The sequence below is a fragment of the Chlorocebus sabaeus genome, chromosome 22 (genome assembly GCF_047675955.1).
Source record: "Chlorocebus sabaeus isolate Y175 chromosome 22, mChlSab1.0.hap1, whole genome shotgun sequence".
NCBI lineage: Eukaryota > Metazoa > Chordata > Mammalia > Primates > Cercopithecidae > Chlorocebus > Chlorocebus sabaeus.
In genome coordinates, this window is record NC_132925.1 from 47,024,431 (window position 1) to 47,047,726 (window position 23,296).

General features: G+C 50.3%; 1 protein-coding gene across 3 annotated transcripts in view; it reads left to right on the plus strand.

Moving 5' to 3' along the window:
• Window positions 1-23,296, plus strand: part of MCM2 (minichromosome maintenance complex component 2) — a 33,005-nt gene that overhangs the window by 2,516 nt on the left and 7,193 nt on the right. For 2 of the 3 annotated variants that reach the window (XM_073009805.1, XM_038003463.2), the window contains exons 3-9: window positions 7,508-7,737; window positions 13,099-13,274; window positions 13,386-13,646; window positions 14,621-14,840; window positions 15,113-15,320; window positions 16,882-17,016; window positions 17,353-17,544. In XM_073009805.1, coding sequence (XP_072865906.1) covers window positions 7,529-7,737; window positions 13,099-13,274; window positions 13,386-13,646; window positions 14,621-14,840; window positions 15,113-15,320; window positions 16,882-17,016; window positions 17,353-17,544 — 1,401 coding nt within the window. In that variant the 5' untranslated portion in view covers window positions 7,508-7,528. Of the gene's footprint in view, window positions 1-6,512; window positions 6,638-7,507; window positions 7,738-13,098; window positions 13,275-13,385; window positions 13,647-14,620; window positions 14,841-15,112; window positions 15,321-16,881; window positions 17,017-17,352; window positions 17,545-23,296 lie in introns of those variants that run through there. The other variant, XM_073009804.1, reaches the window with a different exon arrangement.

Genomic DNA, 23,296 nt, shown 5'->3' on the forward strand with positions numbered 1-23,296 from the left:
CGCAGGGACGCCGCCTCCCAGCGCGCTGCTGCACGCGGAGGCGCCAGGCTTCCGGCACGCCTCTTAACAACCCTGCTGGGCGGTCATTATAGTCACGTTTTACAGGGCCACCTGAGGCTTGGAGAGGTCAAATAACTTGGCCAAAGCCCGCAATGAGGAAGCGACACAGCCAGGACGCCTCCCCCCAACTCTAACTTCCACAATTCTTCAAGCCGCTTCCTCTGGAAAGCCCTCCCTGATTGCGCCTATCTTATCCCCTGGCATGGATACTGCATTCACCATACGCCATGCGGGTCTTTCTGTTCCTCGGCTATTCCAAGCTTGTTCCTGCTCCTGTCTCTACGCCTGTTCCCCTGCTGAGCTGGCTCCTTGCCACATCATGTCCTCAAGAGGGTTTTGTGGGCACCCTCGCTGGAGCAGCTGTCCATTCTCATTTCCTTCCAAGCATCTTAATTCTCTTCTGATTGTCTTCATTAACTGCCTCCCCGTCCAGTCTCCCCACTGTATTATAGAATTACAGCGTCATGAGGACGGAGCCAAGAGAGCCACGCTGCAGGATGTCCCCTGCAGCATCTTGAGGCTGACTCAGAGCCTGGCAGAGATTGTAGGCACCCAGTTATTACAGGCACCCCGAAGACTCACACCTCGTGACAGCACCGCTGGGCTGGAATGAGATTGGGTCCCATTCTCCTCCTTGCTCCTGTCCTAAAAACACAGGGAGATTGGGGAAGAAACCACCTTGTGATCCTGTGGGACTTCATCTGGGACTTTCCCAGCCTGGACTGCACCCAAATGTGCATAGCCTAAGTTTCAGTTTCTGTATTCGCCAGAGAGGCTGGGCAATGGCGGCCTGCGTAATCACGAATGACCACAGACACAATGAGCCGTGGGGAATCCAGTGGCTCCTCAAGGGCCTGCCAGAAAGTTACACGTATCACTCACGCTCACATTCAATTGGCCACTGCTTCTAGCCTCCAGAGGGCAGGAAACTGCCACCCTACCATGTGCCAGGAAGGAGAAGTCATGGGACATATGTGACCAGGCCTGATAACTACCCTCTGTAAGGTTCTTGTATCAGTTTGAACCCTGAGAGCGCACCAACAGACAACACGAGGCGGTGTGGAAAAACATACTGTTTTAATGAGCGCCTGGGTGCAGGTGGGCTGAGGCCTAAAATGGCATCAGCCCCAAGTGAGGACAGGGCAAAGGTTTTATAGTCTCCTGTAAACAGGAAGTACCCTAGTCTGGCATAACTGATACGTTGTACCCGGATGGCCTCTTTCTCCATCTTCATGGGTACGTGTCTTCCAGCCAGGGTAGGTATCTTCTGGCCGGCTCTTATCCTGCTTCTGCTATCTTGCTGGCACAAGTAGCCTTGTGCCTTGGGCCTCGGAAGGGAGGAGTTATTCATCTCCTTAAGCTTTCAGGCCCCGGGAAGAATCTTACACCCTCTATTTTTCTTTTTCTCCCTTTTGAGACTTGGAGAATTCTGCATTTTCTTCTCTTGAGTTTTGGACCCATATCTAGGTTTCTGTGGGATTTTGTTGTATTTGTGAAATAACTGAAGGTATCTATTTCACCTCTCTCCATTTGAGAACTGAGGCAGTGGCTAATTCACTGCAGTATCCACTACACACAGGACAGAGTGTGGCATCTGCAACGTTAAATGAAAAGTAGCTTAATAGGACAGATCTGACTCTCAGGTTCTCCATCGCCCTACATCAGGCTCAGGGGTGGCCATGGCTGACAGTAGGAGATGCTGCTACAGAACTGGGCTCCCTGATAGCCATGGGGATGACGGCAATCTCCAAATAACAGAAGCCAGATGGTAGTGCTTAGGCGTGAGAAGCAAAGTGGGTGCAACTGTCATATGACCATCAAGATCAAGCTCAATATATCACTGGGATAGACATCCTGTGTAGTAAACAAAATGCCCGCACTGGTTCCTTGGTCTATGGGGTAAGAGTGATAGTAGTAAAAGTCAAGTGAAAGCCTGTGAGACCCCACCATCACCACTACCCACCCCAGCCAAGAGAGCAAGCACATAAACAACATCACACACCAGAGAAAATGGTGGAGATTGGTGCCGCCCTTGAAGACCAAAGATGTATGGGAGGGTTTCCCCGACCATGAACCTATTTAATTCATCAGTCTGACCTTATAAAAATAAACAGAATGGCAATGGACTGTTGCAGATTCAGCCAAGTGGTAGCCCTGACCACAGGTGCCGTGCAGGTGTCATTGCTAGCACAGACAGATCAGCACAGCCTCAGGGTATAGCCTTCCATCTGATCACCATACTTTTTCATCCCTATCAGGGACCATTTGCATTCACAGGAAGGGCCAACAGTACACACATACGGTCTTGTCCCAGGCCAATGGTACCATTCCCATCCTTTGTCATCACAGAGTCTGAAGGGGACTGGGCCATCTGAACGTCTTGCAGAACACTGCACTGGTTCACGGTGTCAATGACAATGTGCTAATCAGGACAGATGAGCAGGTGGTGACAAGTACATGGAAAACCTGATGAGACATATGTGCTCCAACGGGCAGAAGATTAAACCCTATGAAGAATTAGGGGCTTGCCACATCAGTGAGATTTGTAGGGGTCTGGTGGTCTGGGGCACACCAGAACATCCCCCCGCACACTCCATCCCAGAGGAGCAAGCACAATGCTTAGAGGCCTCTTTAGGTTCTGGAGGTAGAAGATTCCACACCTTGGAATGCTGCTCTGACCCACATATCTCGGGGTCACATGACATCAAAGGCTGTCCCTCAGGCTATGGGACCCACAGCTCCCATGATACTAGAGGCATACCCAGTGGGAAGACATGCTGTGTGAAGCTTACAACAAGCTCTGGTGGGAAAACCACAAAGTATACCCCCTAGGGTTCTGGAGCAAGACCAGGCCAACTATAGTAGAGAACCAGACACCATTCACAAAGCAGCGCTGCCAGGCTACTGGACCCTGGTAGAGATGACTGGGGGACATCAAGTGACCATGAGGCCAGAGCTCAGAGCTGCCCCTCATGAACTGGGTTCTGTCAGGCCCTCTAAGATGTAAATTCAGGTGGGTAGGCCTAGCAGCAATCCACTGTGAGACTAACAAATCCATTGTAGATCCACATCACCTACCACTGCCACAGCAGCTCCTCTGCCTCAGTTCACACCCACGCCCATGGGCAGCTGGCTCATTACATGAGCTGAGCTGGTTCATTACATGGGTCAGATGTGGTACCTGGATGTGCAGCGGTCGCATGGAGCCCTTGAGGATGAAAGCCGCAGGCTACAGATGGTGGAACCAGAGAGGGGAGGAGACTTGTCCTCAGCGATGTCCTGAAGCAGATGCCCCAGCAATGGATGCCTAGTGATGTGGGAAGAGCAAACCCCAAGGTGATGTGTCCTGGAGCAAGTCCAGCATGACTGTGGGCCGGGATCCCAGCTCCTTACTCCCCAAGCCTGTCCCAGGCTGCCCAAGTGTCCTCAAGACAGGGATGCTGCCTTTCCTCAGAGCGAGCAAAGCTGCAGTCTTTTTGTAACTGAATCTCCAAAGTAACATCCAACCACATTTGTCCTATGCTGTTGGGAGGAGATCACACAAGTGTGTGAATACCAGAAGGCGAGGGCCATAATAGAGGCTGCCTACTCACCCCACCCACCTTTCCATCTCTCCTATCCTGCCCCCTCCACCAGTGTTTAAACATGCCCAAGAACCTCTCATCTGAGAAAAAGCCACATCCTACTCCAGTGCCTGTCCCAGCTCTCACAGTCCATTCCACACCTGGGAATGCCTCTCTGACCCATACATCTCTGAGTGACATAAAAGCGCTCCAGCCTGCAACTAGTAACTCACATTCACCTTTCTCACTTCCCTGTATCCTACCTGTCAACACACTTCAATGTGGTGTCTGACTCTAGACACACCGGCCATCCCAGATCTGCTATCGCCAGGGCCACTAACAGCTCCTAGTCCTAATCAGATGACCTCTGGGCAGCCAGCTGACCCCATCCACCATCTCGACTGCTGTCTTCAGTGGCCTTTGGAAGGGCTCCTGATAATCCCCAACCCTGCTAGGATCTCCTCTCCTTGAGTGTGGGCCGGACATCAGGACTCACTTCTACCTAACAGAATATGGCAAAAGTAATGGAATATCACTTCCAAAACATGGCATCTGTCTTGAATGGCCTCTCTCTCTTATTTGCTTGCTCTGAAAGAAACCAGCTGCCAGGCTGTAAGCTGCCCTGTGGAGAGGCCCCCACCCAAGAGCCAGTGGGAAGCTAAGTCTTCAGTCCAACAGCCTATGAGGACCTGAATCCTATGTGAAGAAAATTGGAAGGGGATCTTCCTCAAGATGAGCCTTCAGATGAGACCGCAGCCCTAGCCCATACCTTGACTGCAGCCTTGAAAGACCTGGAAGAAAAGGCACCCAGCAGCATCATGCCCAGATCCCTGACCCACAGACACTGAGATAATGTGTGCTAATTACTTCAAGCTGCTAAATCCCAGGATAATTTTTTTTTTTTTTTTTTTTTTTTGACACGGAGTTTCACTCTTGTTGCCCAGGCTGGAGTGCAATGGCACAATCTCAGCTCACCGCAACCTCTGCCTCCAGGGTTGAAGTGATTCTCCTGCCTCAGCCTCCCAAGTAGCTGGGATTACAGGCATGCGCCACCATGCCTGGCTAATTTTGTAGTTTTAGCAGAGACAGGGTTTCTCCATGTTGGCCAGGCTGGTCTCTAATTCCCGACCTCAGGTGATCCGCCCACCTCAGCCTCCCAAAGTGCTGGGATTACAGGTGTGAACCACCGTGCCTGGCCATCCCAGGATAATTTTTTATGCAGCAATAGATAACTAACACAAGCCCATGCAGTCTCTTCAACTTTACTCTCAGCAGCTCCTAGTATCCCAGGTGCATCCTTCACATCCTTTGTTGGTGTCTCTTAACTGTTGAGGTTTCCCAGGTCCCAGGCTTAGACCTTCTCGTCTCCCTACACTCACTCTGGATTATACAACCACTCCCAAGGCAATCTACAGCTGCAGTCCAAACTCCCCCTCAAGTCCCACACATGGATATCCAACAGCTTCCTGGATATGTCCCCTCAGCCCACATTCAGCACAGCCCAAAACAAACTCATCTTATTCCCCCTTATTGTTGGTCTTCCTGTGCGTTCCCATCTCAGCTATCATTCCCCTAGCTAAACCAGGATCCTGGTGTCATCCTGCATGCCTCTTTTGCTGTACTCAATCACCAACACCAATAGACCCCACCTCCTGGCTGGGCACGGTGGCTCACGCCTGTAATCCCAGCACTTTGGGAGGCCAAGGCAGGCAGATCCACTTGTCAGGAGTTGGAGATCAGCCTAGCTAACAATGGTGAATTCCCATCTCTACCAAAAATACAAAAATTAACCGGGCATTATGGCGTGCATCTGTAATCCCAGCTACTCAGGAGGCTAAGGCATGAGAATCACTTTGGGAGGCGGAGGTTGCAGTGAGCTGAGATTGCGCCACTGCACTCCAGCCTGGGTGACAGAGTAAGACTCTGTAAAAGTCTCAAAAAGAAAAAAAAAAAAAGAAAGAAAAAGAAAAAAGATCCTACCTCCTAAACATCTTGTATTTCCAGTTCTCTTCATCACTCCTGCCCCTACCCTGGGTCCCATGCAGAGATGCTTATTCACTGCACAAAGTGCCTGGCTAAGAGGGATGCGATTCACGTCTGCCTCTGCTCACTAAGGCTGCCTGTAACTAGACAAGAAACACAACAACCTCCTCATTTGCTGCCTTCAACCTCGTTCAATCCACTTCCACCTGGTAGCAACTGGAGGGATTCTAAAACACACACCGGTTCACGTCTCACCCTGCTCAAAATGCTTCCATGGTCTTCCATTGCCTTCAGAATACAGAATAGTCAAACTCTCTAGAAAAACATCTAGCTCTTTTTTGATCCGGATTTTCTCTCCCTCAAGTCTTGTCCATTGCCCGGCATCATAAGCTCCTAGCCTTAGTTCTTAGGCAGGGGCTTGCACATCCGGGCCGTGCCATGCCCTCTGCGGCTTTGCACATGGCATCCTTCTATCTGTAACATTCTCCCTGCGTCTTCGCTCCCCTGGGCAAGGATAACTCCTACTAAAGCCTCAGATGTGACCTCCTACAAAATCCCAGAGTTGTCCAGCTGCTTGAAGCATTGAGCCTTTGAGCTTTGGGAGAAGTTAAAACATTCTGCTCCTAAGACAGTAAGAAGGCGTCAGAAAACCAGGCTCTGGACCTCTGTTGCCTTGTGAGTAAAATGGCCCTGGTGTGACCGAGGTCACGTAGCCAGCAAGTGTCGTCGGGGGACCCTGGAACGACAGCTCCTACCTCCACCCCGGCTCCCACGCCAGCTCAGGAGAGCGCACGCGCACAGCGCCCCACCGCCCACCTTCAGGCTCTGGGCGGGACCTCCGGGCGGCGTGGGCGGGACCCGACTCTTTGGCCCACCCCTCCGTGTCCCCGCTGCTCGCCAGTGGACGCCGACGTCATGACGTCGCGTTCCGTAGGGCTCTTACCCGGCTTTGGTGGGTCACGTGAGCTACTTTTCGCGCGAAACCTGGTTGTTGCTGGAGTGGCTGAGAGGATCGTGGTACTGCGATGGCGGTGAGCGCGCTGGCGCGGGGCGGGCGGGATGGTGCGGGCGCCGGGGTCATGGGTGCGGAGGCTGCGCGCTTCCCGTACTCTTGCCCCGGCCCGGGTCGGCGCTCTGGGTGAGGTGGGGCCCCAGGCTCTGGGGCGCAGCTGCTTTCTCGCCTGCACCCCGCGTGACGCTAGGCCACCTGGCGACTCGTCTCCCCACCACTGACCTGGGGCCCTGGGCTCCCTAAGCCGCGCCCGACCCGCTCAACCCCTGTCCTTTATTCACCGCACACGTGCTTATTGAGCGCCATCTGTATGTCTGGGGCTGAGTGTACAAAAGACAGGCCCCCATCTCACTGCACTTCTTAAAACTTTTTTTTTTTTTTCAATTTCCCAATGATCCTTGTTCTGAACGCCACACTTTCGTATTACCTTCTTGTCCCTTTGTCTTGTGTACTGTCTGTTCCACATCTGAGTTCCAGACCTCTTGTTTTGGTGGCTCTTCTATGCCATCTCTATGACAATACCTTGCACACTGTGTGTGCTGAAATAGCTCTAATGCTTAAGGGGGAGATAGTAGACAATAAACAGGTAAATAGGCAAATGACATAACCTCAGTGGTTTTTCATGGAGAAAGCACGGTGATGTGGGTGACCCGCTATTTGAGCTGCCTCCTATTTGTTTGGAAGGCACTGGCTCGGATTGCCCAGCAGAGAGCATTCCAGCTGAGAGAACAGCAAGGGCAAAGATCTGGAGGCTGGAAGGGGATTGGTGTGTTGGAGGGCAAGAGTCACAGGTGGAGAGAGAGGAGGGAAGAACCCTCATAGTAAAAAGGAAGCTGTATCATGCCTCACCAGCTTCTTAGGTTTCTGACAGCGGCACCTTCTCTTGCAGGAATCATCGGAGTCCTTCACCATGGCATCCAGCCCGGCCCAGCGTAGGCGAGGCAATGATCCTATCACCTCCAGCCCTGGCCGAAGCTCCCGGCGTACTGATGCCCTGACCTCCAGCCCTGGCCGTGACCTTCCACCCTTTGAGGATGAGTCTGAGGGGCTCCTAGGCACAGAGGGGCCCCTGGAGGAAGAAGAGGATGGAGAGGAGCTCATTGGAGATGGCATGGAAAGGTAATTTCAATCAGTGCCCTGGACTCAGCAGACAATTTTGCAGAGAGCCCATTGTGTGTCTGGTGGCCTGGCTTTGGGAGCTGGGAGCAAATGAATCTGATGGCATTCTTGCCTTTGAGCACAAGTTGATCCAGGGTTCTGGGGAGACAGGTTTACAGAGCCATGACATAGGTTTCTTTAACTTACTGTATGTAACTTAGAAAGACTAGACCCTAAGGGTTGGATAAGCCTAATTCCATAAGCACCCCAGGTAATGCAGAGCTCTCTAATCTGGAGGACTGCAACTCAAAAAGACAGGAAGCAGGAAGCCCAGTGTTTCTTGGTAACTTTTTGAAGGAAAGGTGCATGGGGGAGGAGGGATCTGATAAATAAAGTTTTAGAGTCAATCAGCAACCGTTTATTATACGTAATGTGCACCATGCCCTTTGTTAGGAATGGTCTTGTTTATTAGTAAACATGTGTTGGCCGGGCATGGTGGCTCACACCTGTAATCCCAGCACTCTGGGAGGCCGAGGTCAGCGGATCACCTGAAGTCAGAAGTTTGAAACCAGTCTGGTCAACATGGTGAAACCCCGTCTCTACTAAAAATACAAAAAATTAGCCAGGCATGGTGGTGCATGCCTGTAGTCCCAGCTATTCAGGAGGCTAAGGCAGGAGAATCGCTTGAACCCAGGAGGTGTAGGTTGCAGTGAGCCGAGATCACGCCACTGCACTCCAGCTTGGGCGACAAGAGTGAAACTCAGTCTCAAAAATAAATAAATAAATACATAAATAGGTTATCAAGACTTAATGCTAGGAGAGTGGAGTAAGCTCTGCGCATGAGCAAGGCTAGATTTCTACTCCTGCCTTACTCTGCGTTTCCAGCTGGGATCTGGTAGATATGTCAGTAGCGGAGTTGTGTGAATGCCCAGGAGCCTCGTGGAGATGCTCCTTTTGTGCCTTTCCAGCCTTAGCGTGTGTGAGAGTACTGTGCAGGGCGTCCTGCCATCCCTAGGATGTCAGACAGCTGAGGGGCTTTCAAGGGCACTCCAGACTGGATGGATCTTTGCTGTTACCAGTACCACCCCCAACGATGAGACTGCACATGCTGTAGACTGTAGAAGGAATGAGGAGTCTTTGGATAAATCCACCCTGGACTTGGGGTCAGGGCATGGGGCCTGGACGGCTTCCCCATTCTGCCCAGTGGAGTTGTTCAGGCCGGATGCTCCTCCTCCGCTGTGTCCTCTCCCTGTCTTGACCCTTTCTCTTTGCTTCTCTTTTCCTTCAGAGAGTGAGAGGCCCTTGGCAGGGGGCTTCTGGGTAGAGGTAGCTGAGGGATAGCTGAGCCCAATTACATTTGTTTTTGTGGTTTTTCAAAAAAATTTTTATTGGGCTATAGTTTTTTAGAGTTTACCCCTTGCAAAAATACAATTCAATGCAAATTCAGTGTAAATTTCCTGAATTATGCAGGCTTCACCACAATCCAGTGTAAGAACAGGGCCATTGTCCCATTGATGTCCCTCCTGCCTGCTTATAGTTCATTCTCAGTTCTTACCCAACCCACGGGCAACTGAGAATCCACTTACTGTCTCTAGATTTTCCAATCTGGTAATTTCATATAAATTGAATCATATTATATATGCCCTTTTGTGATGGGCTTTTTTCACTTAGTGTGGTTTTAAGGTCTTTCTGTGTTGTTGCATGTGTAGCGCTCCATTCCTTTTTGTGGCTGAATTATATTTCTTTGTGTGGAGATAACACATCCATTCATCAGTTGATGGACGTTGGGTTCCTCAAGCCTTTTGGCGATTATGAATAATGTTGCTATGAACATTCATTACAGGTGTTTTTTTTTGTTTTGTGTGTGTGTGTTTTTGTTTTTGTTTTTTTTCCCTGAGTTTTGCTCTGTCACCTAGGCTGGAGTGTACTGCCACAATCTCAGCTCACTGCAACCTCCGCCTCACAGGTTCAAGCAATTCTCCTGCCTCAGCCTCCCGAGTAGCTGGGATCACAGGCATTTGCCACCACACCCGGCTAATTTTTGTATTTTTAGTAGAGACGTGGTTTTGGTTTTGCCATGTTGGCCAGGCTGGTCTTGAACTCCTGACCTCAGGTGATCCGCCTGCTTCAGCGTCCCAAAGTGCTTGGATTACAGGTGTGAGCCACCGCACCTGGCCCGTTACAGGTTTTTATGTGAACAGGTCTTTAATTCTGTTGGCTATGTAGGAGTGAGATTGTTGGTCTTGTGTTGAATCTTTTGAGGAACTGCCAGACTGTTTTCAAAAGCAGCTGCACCATTTTGCATTCCCACCAGCAACACACAAGGGTTCCACTCTTCCATGTTCTTGCCAACACTGGTCTTTTTAATTCTGGCCATCCCTGCAGGTGTGAAGTGGCATCTCATCCCTGATGGCTAATGATGTTGAACATCTTTTCGTACGTTTGATTGCTATATATGTATCTTCTTCAGAGAAATCCTGGACCCACTTTTTAATTGGGTTGCTTGGCTTTTTATGATTGAGTTGTAAGAGGTTTTTTACTTATTCTGAATATAAGTCCTCTATCAGACATGTAATTTGCAGTTATTTTCTCCTCAATCTGGCTTGTCTTTTTCATGTTTTTAATGTTTTCTTTTGAGGTGCAAAAATTGAAATTTGATGTCCAGTTTACCTTTTTTTTTTGTATGAACCAATTAGAAGTTTGCTGAGGGCATTTTGTGTGACTTGAGATCCAAGGAGAATTGGACCGATACCTTTTCCCTGGGAGCACGGAAGAAATCAGACCTGGTCAACTCTGATATCTGCCTGGCTAGGTTCTGTTTGGGGCATCAACAGCATAAAAAGATGTGTTCTGACAGTAGTTTGACAACATTTATTGCAGAAAAATAGCAGTTTCTCTTATCACCATTTAACTTGAAAAAAGGAGAATTCAAGGGGATTGTCTTGGGAAGGCGGTATGGCATGGGAGAAGGAGCTCCGGGCTTGGACTGTATTTTGACACCCAGGTCTGCAGAGCAACCATAGGCAAAAATCACATCTTCTCCTCAACTACCCATTTCCCCATCTTTCAGATGGAATGACGGTATCTCCCTCTCAGGAAAGAGAACACTGCAGGGAAGTGCTTTGCACTCATTGGGTGCCTTATTAAGGCATTATTTCTCTTCAGTGTCTGAAGGAAGATAATGTGGAAAATGTGTGTCTGATGATCTTGGAGTAGCTCAAAGGGTTGAGACAGTGGGTGGCCATTTCAGAGGGCTGGTTTGGCTGACTGCGTAGAAGCCAGGACATCAGGTTGTTGAAGGCAGCATAGTCAGAGATGAGGAAAGTACAGGGAGAATTCCAACCCTCACAGGGAGTTGGGTTAGCTCTCTGAAGCCTTTTGGTCTACTGTTTTGTGGTTCCTTGAATTCTTTTATCTTACTGGGTGCATAGAACCTCTCTGGAGATCTACCTCCCCTTTTGTAATTGTGGTAAAATACACATAACAAAATTTACCTTTTTTTTTTTTGAGACAGAGTCTCACTCTTGTTGCCAGGCTGGAGTGCAGTGGCGCAATCTCGGCTCACTGCAACCTCCGACTCCCTGGTTCAAGTGATTCTCCTGCCTCAGCCTCCCAAGTAGCTGGGACTACAGGCGCCCACCACTGCGCGTGGCTAATTTTTGTATTTTTAGTAGAGACGAGGTTTCACCATGTTGACCAGGATGGTCTCAAATTCTGATCTTGTGAGCCTCCCAAAGTTATAGGCATGAGCCACTGCGCCTGGCCCGAAATTTACCATCTTAACCGTTTTTGTTTGTTTTTTTGTTTTTTGAAATGGAGTTTCACTCTTGTTGCCCAGGCTGGAGTGCAGTGACGCTATCTCGGCTCACTGCAACCTCTGCCTCCTGGGTTCAAAGTGCTAGGATTACAGGCATGAGCCACTGCGCCCAGCCATTTTGTTTGTTTGTTTGTTTGTTTGTTTTCTGAGACAGGGTCTTACTCTGTCACCCAGGCTGGAATGCAGTGGCATGAACATAGCTCATTGTAGCCTCAAACTCCTGCACTCAAGCAATCCTCCCACCTCAGCCTCCTGAGTAGCTAGGACTATAGGCATGTGCCACCAGGCCTGGGTTATTTTTTTTTTTTTTTTTGAAATGGAGTCTCGCTGTGTCACCACCAGGCTGGAGTGCAGTGGCACAATCTCAGCTCACTGCAACCTCTGTCTCCCGGGTTCAAGTGATTCTCCTGCCTCAACCTCTCGAGTAGCTGGGACTATAGGCGTGTGCCACTACACCCAGCTAATTTTTGTATTTTTAGTAGAGGTGGGGTTTTACCATGCTTGCCAGGATGGTCTCGATCTCTTGACCTCGTGATTTGCCCACCTTGGCCTCCCAAAGTGCTGGGATTACAGGTATGAGCCACCGTGCCCAGCCATTTTCTATTTTTATAGAGATGGGGGTCTCACTATGTTCTTTTTTTTTTTTTTTTTTTTTTTTTGAGACGGAGTCCCGCTCTGTTGCCCAGGCTGGAGTGCAGTGGCGCAGTCTCAGCTCACTGCAAGCTCCGCTTCCCCGGTTCAGGTGATTCTCCTGCCTCAGCCTCCCGAGTAGCTGGGACTACAGGCGCCTGCCACCACGCCTGGCTAATTTCTTTGTATTTTTAGTAGAGACGGGGTTTCGCCGTGTTTGCCAGATGGTCTTGATCTCCTGACCTCGTGATCCACCTGCCTCAGTTTCCCAAAGTGCTGGGATTACAGGCGTGAGCAACTGCGCCTGGCTGGGGTCTCACTATGTTAAGGCTGTCCTTGAACTCCTGGGCTCAAGTGATCCTCCTGCCTTGGCCTCCCAAAGTGCTGGGATTATAGGCATGAGCCACGGCACCCAGCCATCTTAACCATTTTTCTGTGTATGGTTCAGTGGCATTAGGTACATTCATATTGTTGTGTAGCCACACCGCCATCCATCCACAAAAGTCTTTGCAGTTTGAAAACTGAAACTCTGTCTCGGTTAAACACTAACTCCCCATTCTTCCCAGTCCCTAGCAACCATCATTTTACTTTCTGTTTCTATGAATTTGACTGCTCAATGAGTGGAACCATACAGGATTTGTCCTTTTGTGCCTGGCTTCTTTCACTCAAAATCATGTCCTCAAGGTTCATCCATGTGCCAGCATGTGGCAGAGTTTCCTATTTTAAGGCTGCATCATCCATCATATGGACAGATTGTGTTTTGTTCATTCATTGGAGATATTTTCTGAGCCTTCTGTGTTTCTGACCTGGAAGTGCTGAGTCTACCCACACTGGGGCTCCTGAACCTTACTGAACAGGCCCAGTTCCTGGATGGGGTTTGGTGCTTCGGGTTTTTCTTTTGGTCAGTAACCACATCTATTTTGGGGCTCCCTCAGGGACTACCGTGCCATCCCAGAGCTGGACGCCTATGAGGCCGAGGGACTGGCTCTGGATGATGAGGACGTAGAGGAGCTGACGGCCAGTCAGAGGGAGGCAGCAGAGCGGGCCATGCGGCAGCGCGACCGGGAGGCCGGCCGGGGCCTGGGCCGCATGCGCCGTGGGCTCCTGTACGGTAAGTCCAGGTGCCTGCCTGCCCGAGGGGCTGGGAAGCTGGGAAGGAGTCCGGGAGGGGAGTAGAGGTGCTGGAGATGACTGCAGTAGCAGGTGTCTCATGCCTCCCCAGACAGCGATGAGGAGGACGAGGAGCGCCCTGCCCGCAAGCGCCGCCAGGTGGAGCGGGCCACAGAGGACGGCGAGGAGGACGAGGAGATGATCGAGAGCATCGAGAACTTGGAGGATCTCAAGGGCCACTCTGTGCGCGAGTGGGTGAGCATGGCGGGTCCCCGGCTGGAGATCCACCACCGCTTCAAGAACTTCCTGCGCACCCACGTGGACAGCCACGGCCACAACGTCTTCAAGGAGCGCATCAGCGACATGTGCAAAGGTGTGGCTTTCCTCAGCTCCCGCCTCAGCCCCTGTAGCACCTCCATAAATCTTCCCACAGAAAGTTGTCCCAACCCAGTGAACACGTGAAGCACAGGGCATGTGACTGAGAGGTCTGTCAGAGAAACCAAAAGTATTGAGTTTTGCAGCAGGGCTCTCCTGCTGGCTGTGCAGTGACCACATCTGGGCCACCAAAGCATTTTTTTGACAAGCTTGTAAATGGACAGATTTTATATAAAAATCTGGATTACTACTTTGATATATGTAACAGGAATTGTCCTTTTTTTTTTTTTTTTTTTTTGAGACGGAGTTTCGTTCTTGTTTTTGTTTCCCAGGCTAGAGTACAATGGCGCAGTCTTGGCTCACTGCAACCTCCGCCTCCAGGGTTCAAGTGATTGTCATGCCTCAGCCTCCCAAGTAGCTGGTATTACAGGCATGCGCCACCACACCTGGCTAATTTTGTATTTTTAGTAGAGACAGGGTTTCTCCATTTTGGTCAGACTGGTTTGGAACTCCCGACTTCAGGTGATTTGCCCACCTTGGCCTCCCAGAGTGCTGGGATTACAGGTGTGAGCCACCGTCCCCGGCCAGGAATTGACTTTTAAAAGGGACGTGTAGATCTTGATTCCTGCAATTCCTTCCCCTGCTTTTTGTCCTGTGTTTGACAGTTTATTCATAGGTTTTCTTCTAGGCTCTTGTAAGGCATTTTGTGTTTATAGCTCTGTAGGCACTCTGCTCGTGTTTAACCCCCCAGCAACTTTGTACACGATGTGACAGGCCCATTTTATGGAGTGGAGAGTTGAAGCTCAGGCTATGTCACAGCGGAAGTGTGGTAGACCTAGAAGTGGAAGCTGGACTTTCTAGGTCAAAGTCAATGGTCAGGGTGGGTAGGCCTCACTTCTCACACAGACATTGTTGCCGTCCAGCCCGGTTCTCATGCTTCGTTAACTCTCTTCCCACCATGCCTCCCTCTAGAGAATCGTGAGAGCCTGGTGGTGAACTATGAGGACCTGGCAGCAAGGGAGCACGTGCTGGCCTACTTCCTGCCTGAGGCGCCGGCAGAGCTGCTGCAGATCTTTGACGAGGCTGCCCTGGAGGTGGTACTGGCCATGTACCCCAAGTACGACCGTATCACCAACCACATCCATGTCCGCATCTCCCACCTGCCTCTGGTGGAGGAGCTGCGCTCGCTGAGGTGAGCTGAGGGCAGGTGAGGATGGCAGGTCTGAGCTCAGTGCTGGGTAACTCGGTCGTGATTCCAGAGAGCGCTCGCGGTGTGGGCGGGGCAGGGTGCAGCCAGCAGCACCCTCATCGCAGGTGAGTTGTGGTTGCACAGGAGTGTGATGGGAGGGATCTTCCCAGGCTGGGGGCTGGGCCCAGTTTCCAGGACAGTGTGTTGGGACACCCTTGTCTGCAGCCTGGCCTCACCCTAGCTCACGGCTTCTGATGCTCCCTCTGCCTCTGCAGGCAACTGCATCTGAACCAGCTGATCCGCACCAGTGGGGTGGTGACCAGCTGCACTGGCGTCCTGCCCCAGCTCAGCATGGTCAAGTACAACTGCAACAAGTGCAATTTCGTCCTGGGGCCTTTCTGCCAGTCCCAGAACCAGGAGGTGAAACCAGGCTCCTGTCCTGAGTGCCAGTCGGCTGGCCCCTTTGAAGTCAACATGGAAGAGGTGAGAAGCCACAGGGCCTGCTGCCAGCTCTCCTTAGGGGTGTAGGGCCTTACTGGCCTCTCAGGCTGTGGAAGACCAGTGTGGGCAGCCTCAAGAAGCAAGATAGAATTGTGTGTTGGCCAAACCCGGGGGTGGACCCAATCTGTCTGGCCAGTGAGCTTAGTTTGGCCCACACGGTGTTTTTAGGAATTCAAGTCAATATTTAGGTGGGGCGATTTTGTTCAAACCATTCAAGTTTATTGCTCCTCTTAAAACATGGGAAGATCTGGCAAACATGGGAAGAAGCAAACAGGTCCTGCTTCTTGCCAAGTTGCTCCTTCAGAATGTGTGCTTACCAGTCTCCAGGGGACCATCACTTGTGTGGGGCGGCTGCAGTCCCATCGGGACTTCCCCTCGGCTTGTTTTGGGGACCTGCCTGGCTCATGTGGGGCCCCTGGACCATACCAACCTCTTGCACCATATTCAGGAGATGCTGCCAAAGCCTCTGGCCTTAAGGTCTTAGGCACATTACATGTGCCTTTGTACTTGAGCTTCCCTGTCTGTAAATGGGCTTGTCGTAGTCCCTGTGGTGGCGCCCAGGCCCCCTGACTGCCTTGCTGCCGTGGCTGTTGGCTGTCCTCTTCTCACCGCTCTGCAGTTCTGAGAACTGTCCCAGCTGGAGCCGCCTTGCCAGAAAATGCCTCAGAGGTCCCACCTGTGGCCATCTACAGCCAAAAGCTGACCCCTGCCTCAGGTGGGACAGCTGCAGGCCAGATGCCTGCTGAGCTACGTCTTTGCTCACTCTTCCCACGCCCTGTCTGTCTCCCTCAGGCCTTGCTTCTAGGGACCTGAGATAGTACCTGGTAGAGGGTTAACAGTTACAGCTATCATTCATGGAGTACTTATCAGTGCCAGGTGGTGGGTGGTTTATTACCTGGTCCTTTTTCACAGCTCGTGAGGCAGGAACTGTTACTGGCCCCACTTTTCCGAGTGTTTAGAGAACTGGCTGAGGTCACCCAGCCAGAATGTGGATCAGAGGTCCACAGCTCAGGCATCTTGATCCAGAGCACGTGCTTTTAACTGCAGTGCGTGTTGTGAGATAATGGACACGAAATGACATGGCACAGTGCTAGCCTGTGATACTTGACAGTGACAGCCAAGACTTCCTGTAACTTACATTTATCAGATGCTGGATTAGGTTGATGTATGTTTGACTTGCTTTAATTCTCATTGTGAGGTTGCAGAGAAGGCACAGAGAGAGGAAGTCACTTGCCCAAGATCACACAGCTTAGACACAGAACCAAGGCAGCCTGGTTCCAGCATTGGTACTCAAGACAGCTCAGCTGTACAGCATAGAGCAGGTGCTGAGTCTGGCAGTCAGAAGGCATCCCAGAGGGATGGTGGCAGGAGTGGGTACTGTCCACTGATGTGCTAAGTAGCCATGAACTCATTCCTTGCTGTCTTTGGCTCTCCATTTGCCACTCAGGAGTCAGAATCCTGCCTGTTGTCCCGCCTGGTGGGGGGTCAAGGTTGGGTGACATAGTAAGTCAGTGCTTTGAGGCCTTCTTTGTGTCCCTTGCAGACCATCTATCAGAACTACCAGCGTATCCGAATCCAGGAGAGTCCAGGCAAAGTGGCGGCTGGCCGGCTGCCCCGCTCCAAGGACGCCATTCTCCTTGCGGATCTGGTAGACAGCTGCAAGCCAGGAGACGAGATAGTAAGTGGCCAGGGGGCAGGCTGGAAGGGAGCCAAGTTGCAGAGGGAATTGGCAGAAGCAGTTGTGGCTGGGCTGGTGGAGGTGTGTATGGTTGCAGGGGCACTCAGGCTAGCATCTGTTTTTGCATGGCTAGGGAAAGAACTTTATCTCCTCTGGTGGATGGGTTGTTGGAATGGTGGGTTTAGGAGGGCTTTTACTGAGTTATTCATCTTGATGTCTGTAATGTGGAGCACTTGCAATAGGAGAAATTGGAGGAAGGCAGCACGGAGGTGGGCCCCCACTCTGCCTGTGGCCCCTCGGTTAGGCTCTGACTTCTTGGCCCCTCCCTTTCCCCAGGAACTGACTGGCATCTATCACAACAACTATGATGGCTCCCTCAACACTGCCAATGGCTTCCCCGTCTTTGCCACTGTCATCCTGGCCAACCACGTGGCCAAGAAGGACAACAAGGTCGCTGTAGGGGAACTGACCGATGAAGATGTGAAGATGATCACTAGCCTCTCCAAGGATCAGCAGATTGGGGAGAAGGCAGGTGGAAGGCAGGGGTGCCAGGATGCTGGGAGGGGACATGGAGGTTTGCTGGGGGTGTGGCAGGCATCTAGGGCTCACTGCTCAAATCTTGCCTTCTTCCCCTGGAGCTCAGTTAAGCTTGTCTGGAAGGGAGGCCCTGTGTTCCAGGGGAAGAGGTAAACTCGCACTGGGGATGAGTGAACCTGGTTCTGGCTCCACCATGGGCCAGCGAGGTAGTGGGATAACTTGGTTGACCTCTCTGAGCCTATGTGGTGGGGAGGAGTCCCCTGCTGAGGATAGGGTTGCGACGAGAAGAGCTCTTCCTTTAGCAGATCATTTCGAGCTGTGGTTTGAAATTGGAACAGAGGCAGGGCAATAGGATAATTTGTGTCATGAGGGATTCCTAGGGATCCAGTTGTGGCCAATGGGAGTTTTTTCAGAAAAACAACCCAGAATGATGGTGGTGGTTTGTTTTGTTTTGTTTTGTTTTTAAATAGAGATGGGAGTCTCACTATGTTGCCCAGGCTGGTCTCAAACTCCTGGCTTGTCTCACACTCCTGGCTCAAGATCCTCCCACCTTGGCCTCCCAAAGTGCTGGGCTTACAGGTGTGAGCCCTTGTGCCCAGGCAGTTGGGCAGTTGGTTTTTAATGTAGACATTCTTACTGAAGGATGAGGAGATGGGGATTTATGTTGCAGAAATATGGATTACTTAAACAGAACGTCACATTTTTGTTGATAAAAGTCCTTTGCTGTTTCTCCCACAGTACCTCCACCCTGCCCCCAGAGCACTGTGTGTTCTCAAGTTCACTGCTCTCCCCTTTCTCTTCCTTCCTTCCTCACTTCCTCACTTTCTCAGTCAACTTCCTTTTTTTTGAGATGGAGTCCCCGTGTCACCCAGGCTGGAGTGCAGTGGCGCAATCTCAGCTCACTGCACTCCTGGGTTCAAGTGATTCTCGTGCCTCAGCCTCCCAAGTAGCTGGGATTACAGGCATGCATCACCACACCTGACTAATTTTTGTATTTTCAGTAGAGACAGCGTTTCATCATGTTGGCCAGGCTGGTCTCGAACTCCTGACCTCAGGTGATCCACTTGCCTCAGCCTCCCAAAGTGCTGGAATTACAGGCACGAGCCACCACGCCCGGCCTTCAAGTCAACTTGAAGTTCAGTTTTTAATGCAGAGCAGTTTAGTTTGCCCTTTAGCCTCCACTCTTCTGCTGCCCTCTGGCAACATAAAATTCAGATCCCATTTGGCTTCTTCAGCGAACTGGATGATTTCCTTCTGATGTATGTTAACCCCCCAGGGACAGGAGCCATTGCTGGCTTAATCACCTCTGTCCCCACCTGGCTGCAGGAGGCCGTGAGTAACTCTGAAGGAATGGATGGTGGGGTAAGGAGAGCTGCATCCAGGCTGCAGGCCAGCTGATAGGTTGTTTTGGTTGTTTCTCTCCATCCACCTTCCCCTGAAGCCTGTGGAGCCCCCTTTCTTGGTTTCTTTGTGGCATGGCTATGGTTGTCCCTTCCTTTTCCTCCTCACCCATCACATTTACCCATGTCTGCCTGCCCCTTAATATTCCTACACATGCATGGTTTGTTCTGTTCCTTTCTTTACTCCTTGAGGCATGTTCTGCAAGTGGGCAGGGTAGTTTTGTGTCTAAGTTCCTTTCCTCAAGTGTATTGCATGTCTTTGCATCTACTGTGAGAAGCTGCTGCAGGCTAGATGCAAACCGAGTAGGGGCAAAGCATCCAGCATTTGTGGGCTTATACATTACTGTCATTGTTCAGGAAAGCTCCAGAAATGCATCCCTGGCATGGGTTGGTATTGGTGCCATTCCTTCCCAGCTCTTGGCCATCCAACCTAGTCTGTGAAAATTTGGGGTTTCCATAGGAGAGGTGGGTGTTTCTCAGCCTCAGGAGGCTAGGAGCTTCAGTTCAGCCAATACACATTCACTCCTGGAAGACCTGCTAGGGCCAAGTTCTGGGGATACAGTGGTGAGTAAGTCAGATATGACACTTGTCCTCAGAGCTCATATTTTACTAGGGTTCCCAATAATAGGAAATAGACAAGATCTTTTCACGTAGTTTTACGTGCGATCAAGACAGTCACACAGGCAAAGAAAGCCGGGACCTCCTAGCCTTCTACCCTCACCACCTGCAGAGGCTCATGAGTGCTACCACAGTGGACACCTTTGCAGAATTTCATCCAGATGTTTGAGCCAATTTCTTCAGGCTTGGGTGGACTTGGCCCTGTTGGGGTCTTGCAGTCCCTAAGCAGCTGGGCCACCTGTGTCCCACATGCTTATCTGTGTCTGTGCCTACCACGCCAAGGGAGCTGCATGCTTCAGGAACACCCTTCTGGCACCTTCTCTTTGCCATGATCTTCAGCCACTAATCTCCCACTCTGTTGATTGAAGAGGTGAGAGACCCATAGGTGAGCGTGTGGTGGGCATGGCATGCCTGGGCACTAATATGGCATCTGCCCGGGCCATCCCCATGTGCCTGTGGAGCCCCAGGTTCCAGAACGACTTGTTCCCCAAATGGAGGCAGCCCTGCCCCACTCCCGTGTCTTGATGCCTGCTATTTGTGTCTACATTGAGCACCTTCCTCCCTTACTTGTCCCCAGTTGACTTCTGTCTTCTACAGATTCCACCTCCAGCAGGAAGCCCTGCAGACTTCTGCAACTGACTTTTCGTATTTGTTTTTATTTTGAGTTAGTTATCCTTGAGGGATCAGGAGACTTCACATAGAAATTCGGGTGCTTTTTGAAAATCCAAGATCTGTGGGTGCTGGCTCTGTGTTCCTCTCTGGTAGTGCTGATGGAGCTGAGGCATAGCTGCCCTTGCGGGCGGGACCTGTGTCCCCAGGTTTACTCTGTCTCCTACTCTGTCAGTTTCACAGCCCTGCCTGCCTTCCGTGGGCCCTGGACACTGATCGGGTAAAGTATTAAAGAGATCAGGGTCATGCCCAACACTTAGATTTTAAAGAACTAACAGAAGCAGCATGCAGTCTGGAGCCAGATTTTTTAGGTTTGAATTTTGGCCTAATCCTTAGGATGGTCAGATGAGTCACCCTTATCTATAGAAATGAGAGGATGAGAGTAAACACTCATAGAGATGTTATAAAGATTGAATAAATCAATGCATATAAAGTACTTGGCTGTTGGCGAGTGCTCAGTATCTGGCTGTTATTGCACATGGCTACAAGAGTTAAACTATTTGTACAAAAACTGGATGGAAGAGCCTGTGACAGGTGTGCAGAAAGCATAAGCAGCCAGTAAGTAGGAAAAAAATAGCTTGGAGCCTGGTGCTTTAGGTATTTTACATAACGTTATCTCAGGCTCATGGTACCCATGCAGGTGGGTGCTTTCTCTCTCTTTGCTGGGTGGCACTCACAGTACCCACTCAGTTGGGCACTCTATCCCTGTTTGCTGGGTGTGGAGACTGAGGAGTGCTAGGAAGCAGCACAGCTAGAGCCATGAGGAGCATGAGCTTTGGCTTCAGATGCATCTGGGGTCGAGTCTTGCCTCTCTTCTAGGAGAAAATGTTTTGACCTGAGCCTTGGTTTCGTCTGTAGGATGGAGAGAAACAGGGTTATTATGAGAATTACATGAGGTAATTCATGGAAAGCACTGTTATTCCCTGGCAGGTCTGGGATTTGATTCTGCCCCACTTTCTAGCCATTAAATTAGCCTGTTACTCTCTCCTGGAGTAACTGGGTCAGCAGTGGAAGGCACAGCAGGCAGTGTAGGCATTCGCACATTTGCGCTCCTTGCCCTCCAGTCCCACGGGGAAGTCCCCCTGGATGCAGTGGTTGCTTTACAGGAGGGGGATTGAGTTGGGCAATCTGCCCTGCATAGCAAGCAGGAAGCTCTTGGCCCTGGAGGGAGACATTACCTCATCCTGCAAGGTTGCTCGCTACAAAAACTACACAGGGAAATGAGCTGGGTTAAGAGGAGTCAAGGACTGGCAGTCTTGGCACATCCAGCACGAGGTGTTTTGGGGCGTGAGAGGTCCGTGGAGGTTTGCCCAGCATCCGCAGCACAAAGTAAGGGTTTCATAAGGGAGTCATTATACTTACTGAAGACTTAGTATCTGCTTGGCATTGTCTAGGTAATTTCTAGATAGCAGTGGTCCTATGAGGTAGGTTTCATCTGTGCCCGTTTTACTGATGAATAAGCTAAGGCACAAGAGGTTAGATAAGTTGGCCACAGTCACATAGCAAGTGGCAGAGTCAGCAGCCTGGCTTGAGTCCATGCTCCCAGTTACTGTATTGTGCCAACAGTTGGTGAGTTTATTTGGTTATTGTGAATTCCGTGGGCACTCTGTGGCATAAGGCCTGGCCCACATTTTAAAACACTGTACAGAAAATTTCAAACAGGTATGTGGAATGGTGTAATGAACTTCGACTATTTGTCTTAGTCCATTTTCTGCTGCTACAACAGAATACCATAGACTGGGTAATTTATAATGAACAGAAATTTATTGGCTTATGGTTCTAGAGGCTGGGAAGTCCAAAATTGAGGGCTGGCATCTGGCGAGGGCCTTCTTGCTGTGTCATCCCATGGCAAAAAGGTGAGAGTTAAAGAGACAGAGTGAGAGCCCGGAGGGGGCCAGACTCATCCTTAAGGACCTACTCCCTGGATAGCAGTGCTTTTATTTTCCATTCATGAGAGCAAATCCCTCATGGCCTGATCACCCCTTAAAGGTCCCACCTTTTAATACTGGTAAATGGGGGATTAAGATGCCAACACATGCTTTCTGGGGGGTACATTCAAACCGTAGCACGCTACCCAGCTTCCACAGCTGTCATAGTCACAGCCAATCGTGTTTTCTTAATGCACCACCCATTCACCCTTAGTATATTTCAAGGCAAATTCCAGGCATGCTGTTTTTTTCTGTAACTACATCAGTAAGTATATGAAAAAGAAAAAGCTCTTTTTGAATAAAGCTAACCACACTACCATTATCTCACTTTAAGAGATAATTAACAATTCCTTAATATTCAGTATTCTGTTGGTGTTCACATTTTCCTGATTATCTTACCCCTTTCCCCTGTTTTTTGCAGCTTCTTGGAGTCATTATCCAAATAAGGTCCATAAATCGTGATTGGTTGATGTCTCTTAAGTCTCATAATCGTTAGATCTTTTCTCCATCTCTTTTTTTCCTTGTAATTTTTTTGTGAAAAAAACTGGGTCATTTGTCCTGTTGAGCCTTGCAGTCGAGATGTTACTAATTATGTCCCCATTAGACACATGCCTCTGTCACCTGTGTTTTCTGTAATTTGGCAGTCAGGCACTGAAGCCTAGTCAGATAAATGCCTGCTTATTTTCTTTGACTTAATAGTTTTAAAAATAATGAATTGGTTCCCAGGTGACCTGGGTATCATAACAGATGAATAGGCCCACCGGGTGTTGAGGTTTCCACGCTGCAGGTGTCATCCCTACGATGCTCAAGTGTCCCTTTTTTGCCAGCGTGAACCTATTCATGTTGGCTCCTGAGTTCTGTTGACATGACCTTAGTTGTCTTTGAGTGCTTTTTTGCTTTCTGGTAGAAGATAACGCAGGCTTCTTTTGTACATTTCCTGCCCCAGACCTGGAATCGGACATTTCTCCAAGAAGCCCTGTGGGAAGTGTTACTTTCTTTCAGAGGGAGATACCTCTAAAGCTGCATGAATTTGGTGGTGCAGGCAGGACACAGAATGGGGGTCTCCCCTCCACCTTCAGGGCTGGTTTTCCTGCCTTAGTGCCCTCTCCCCAGGGGAGGCCCAGTGCT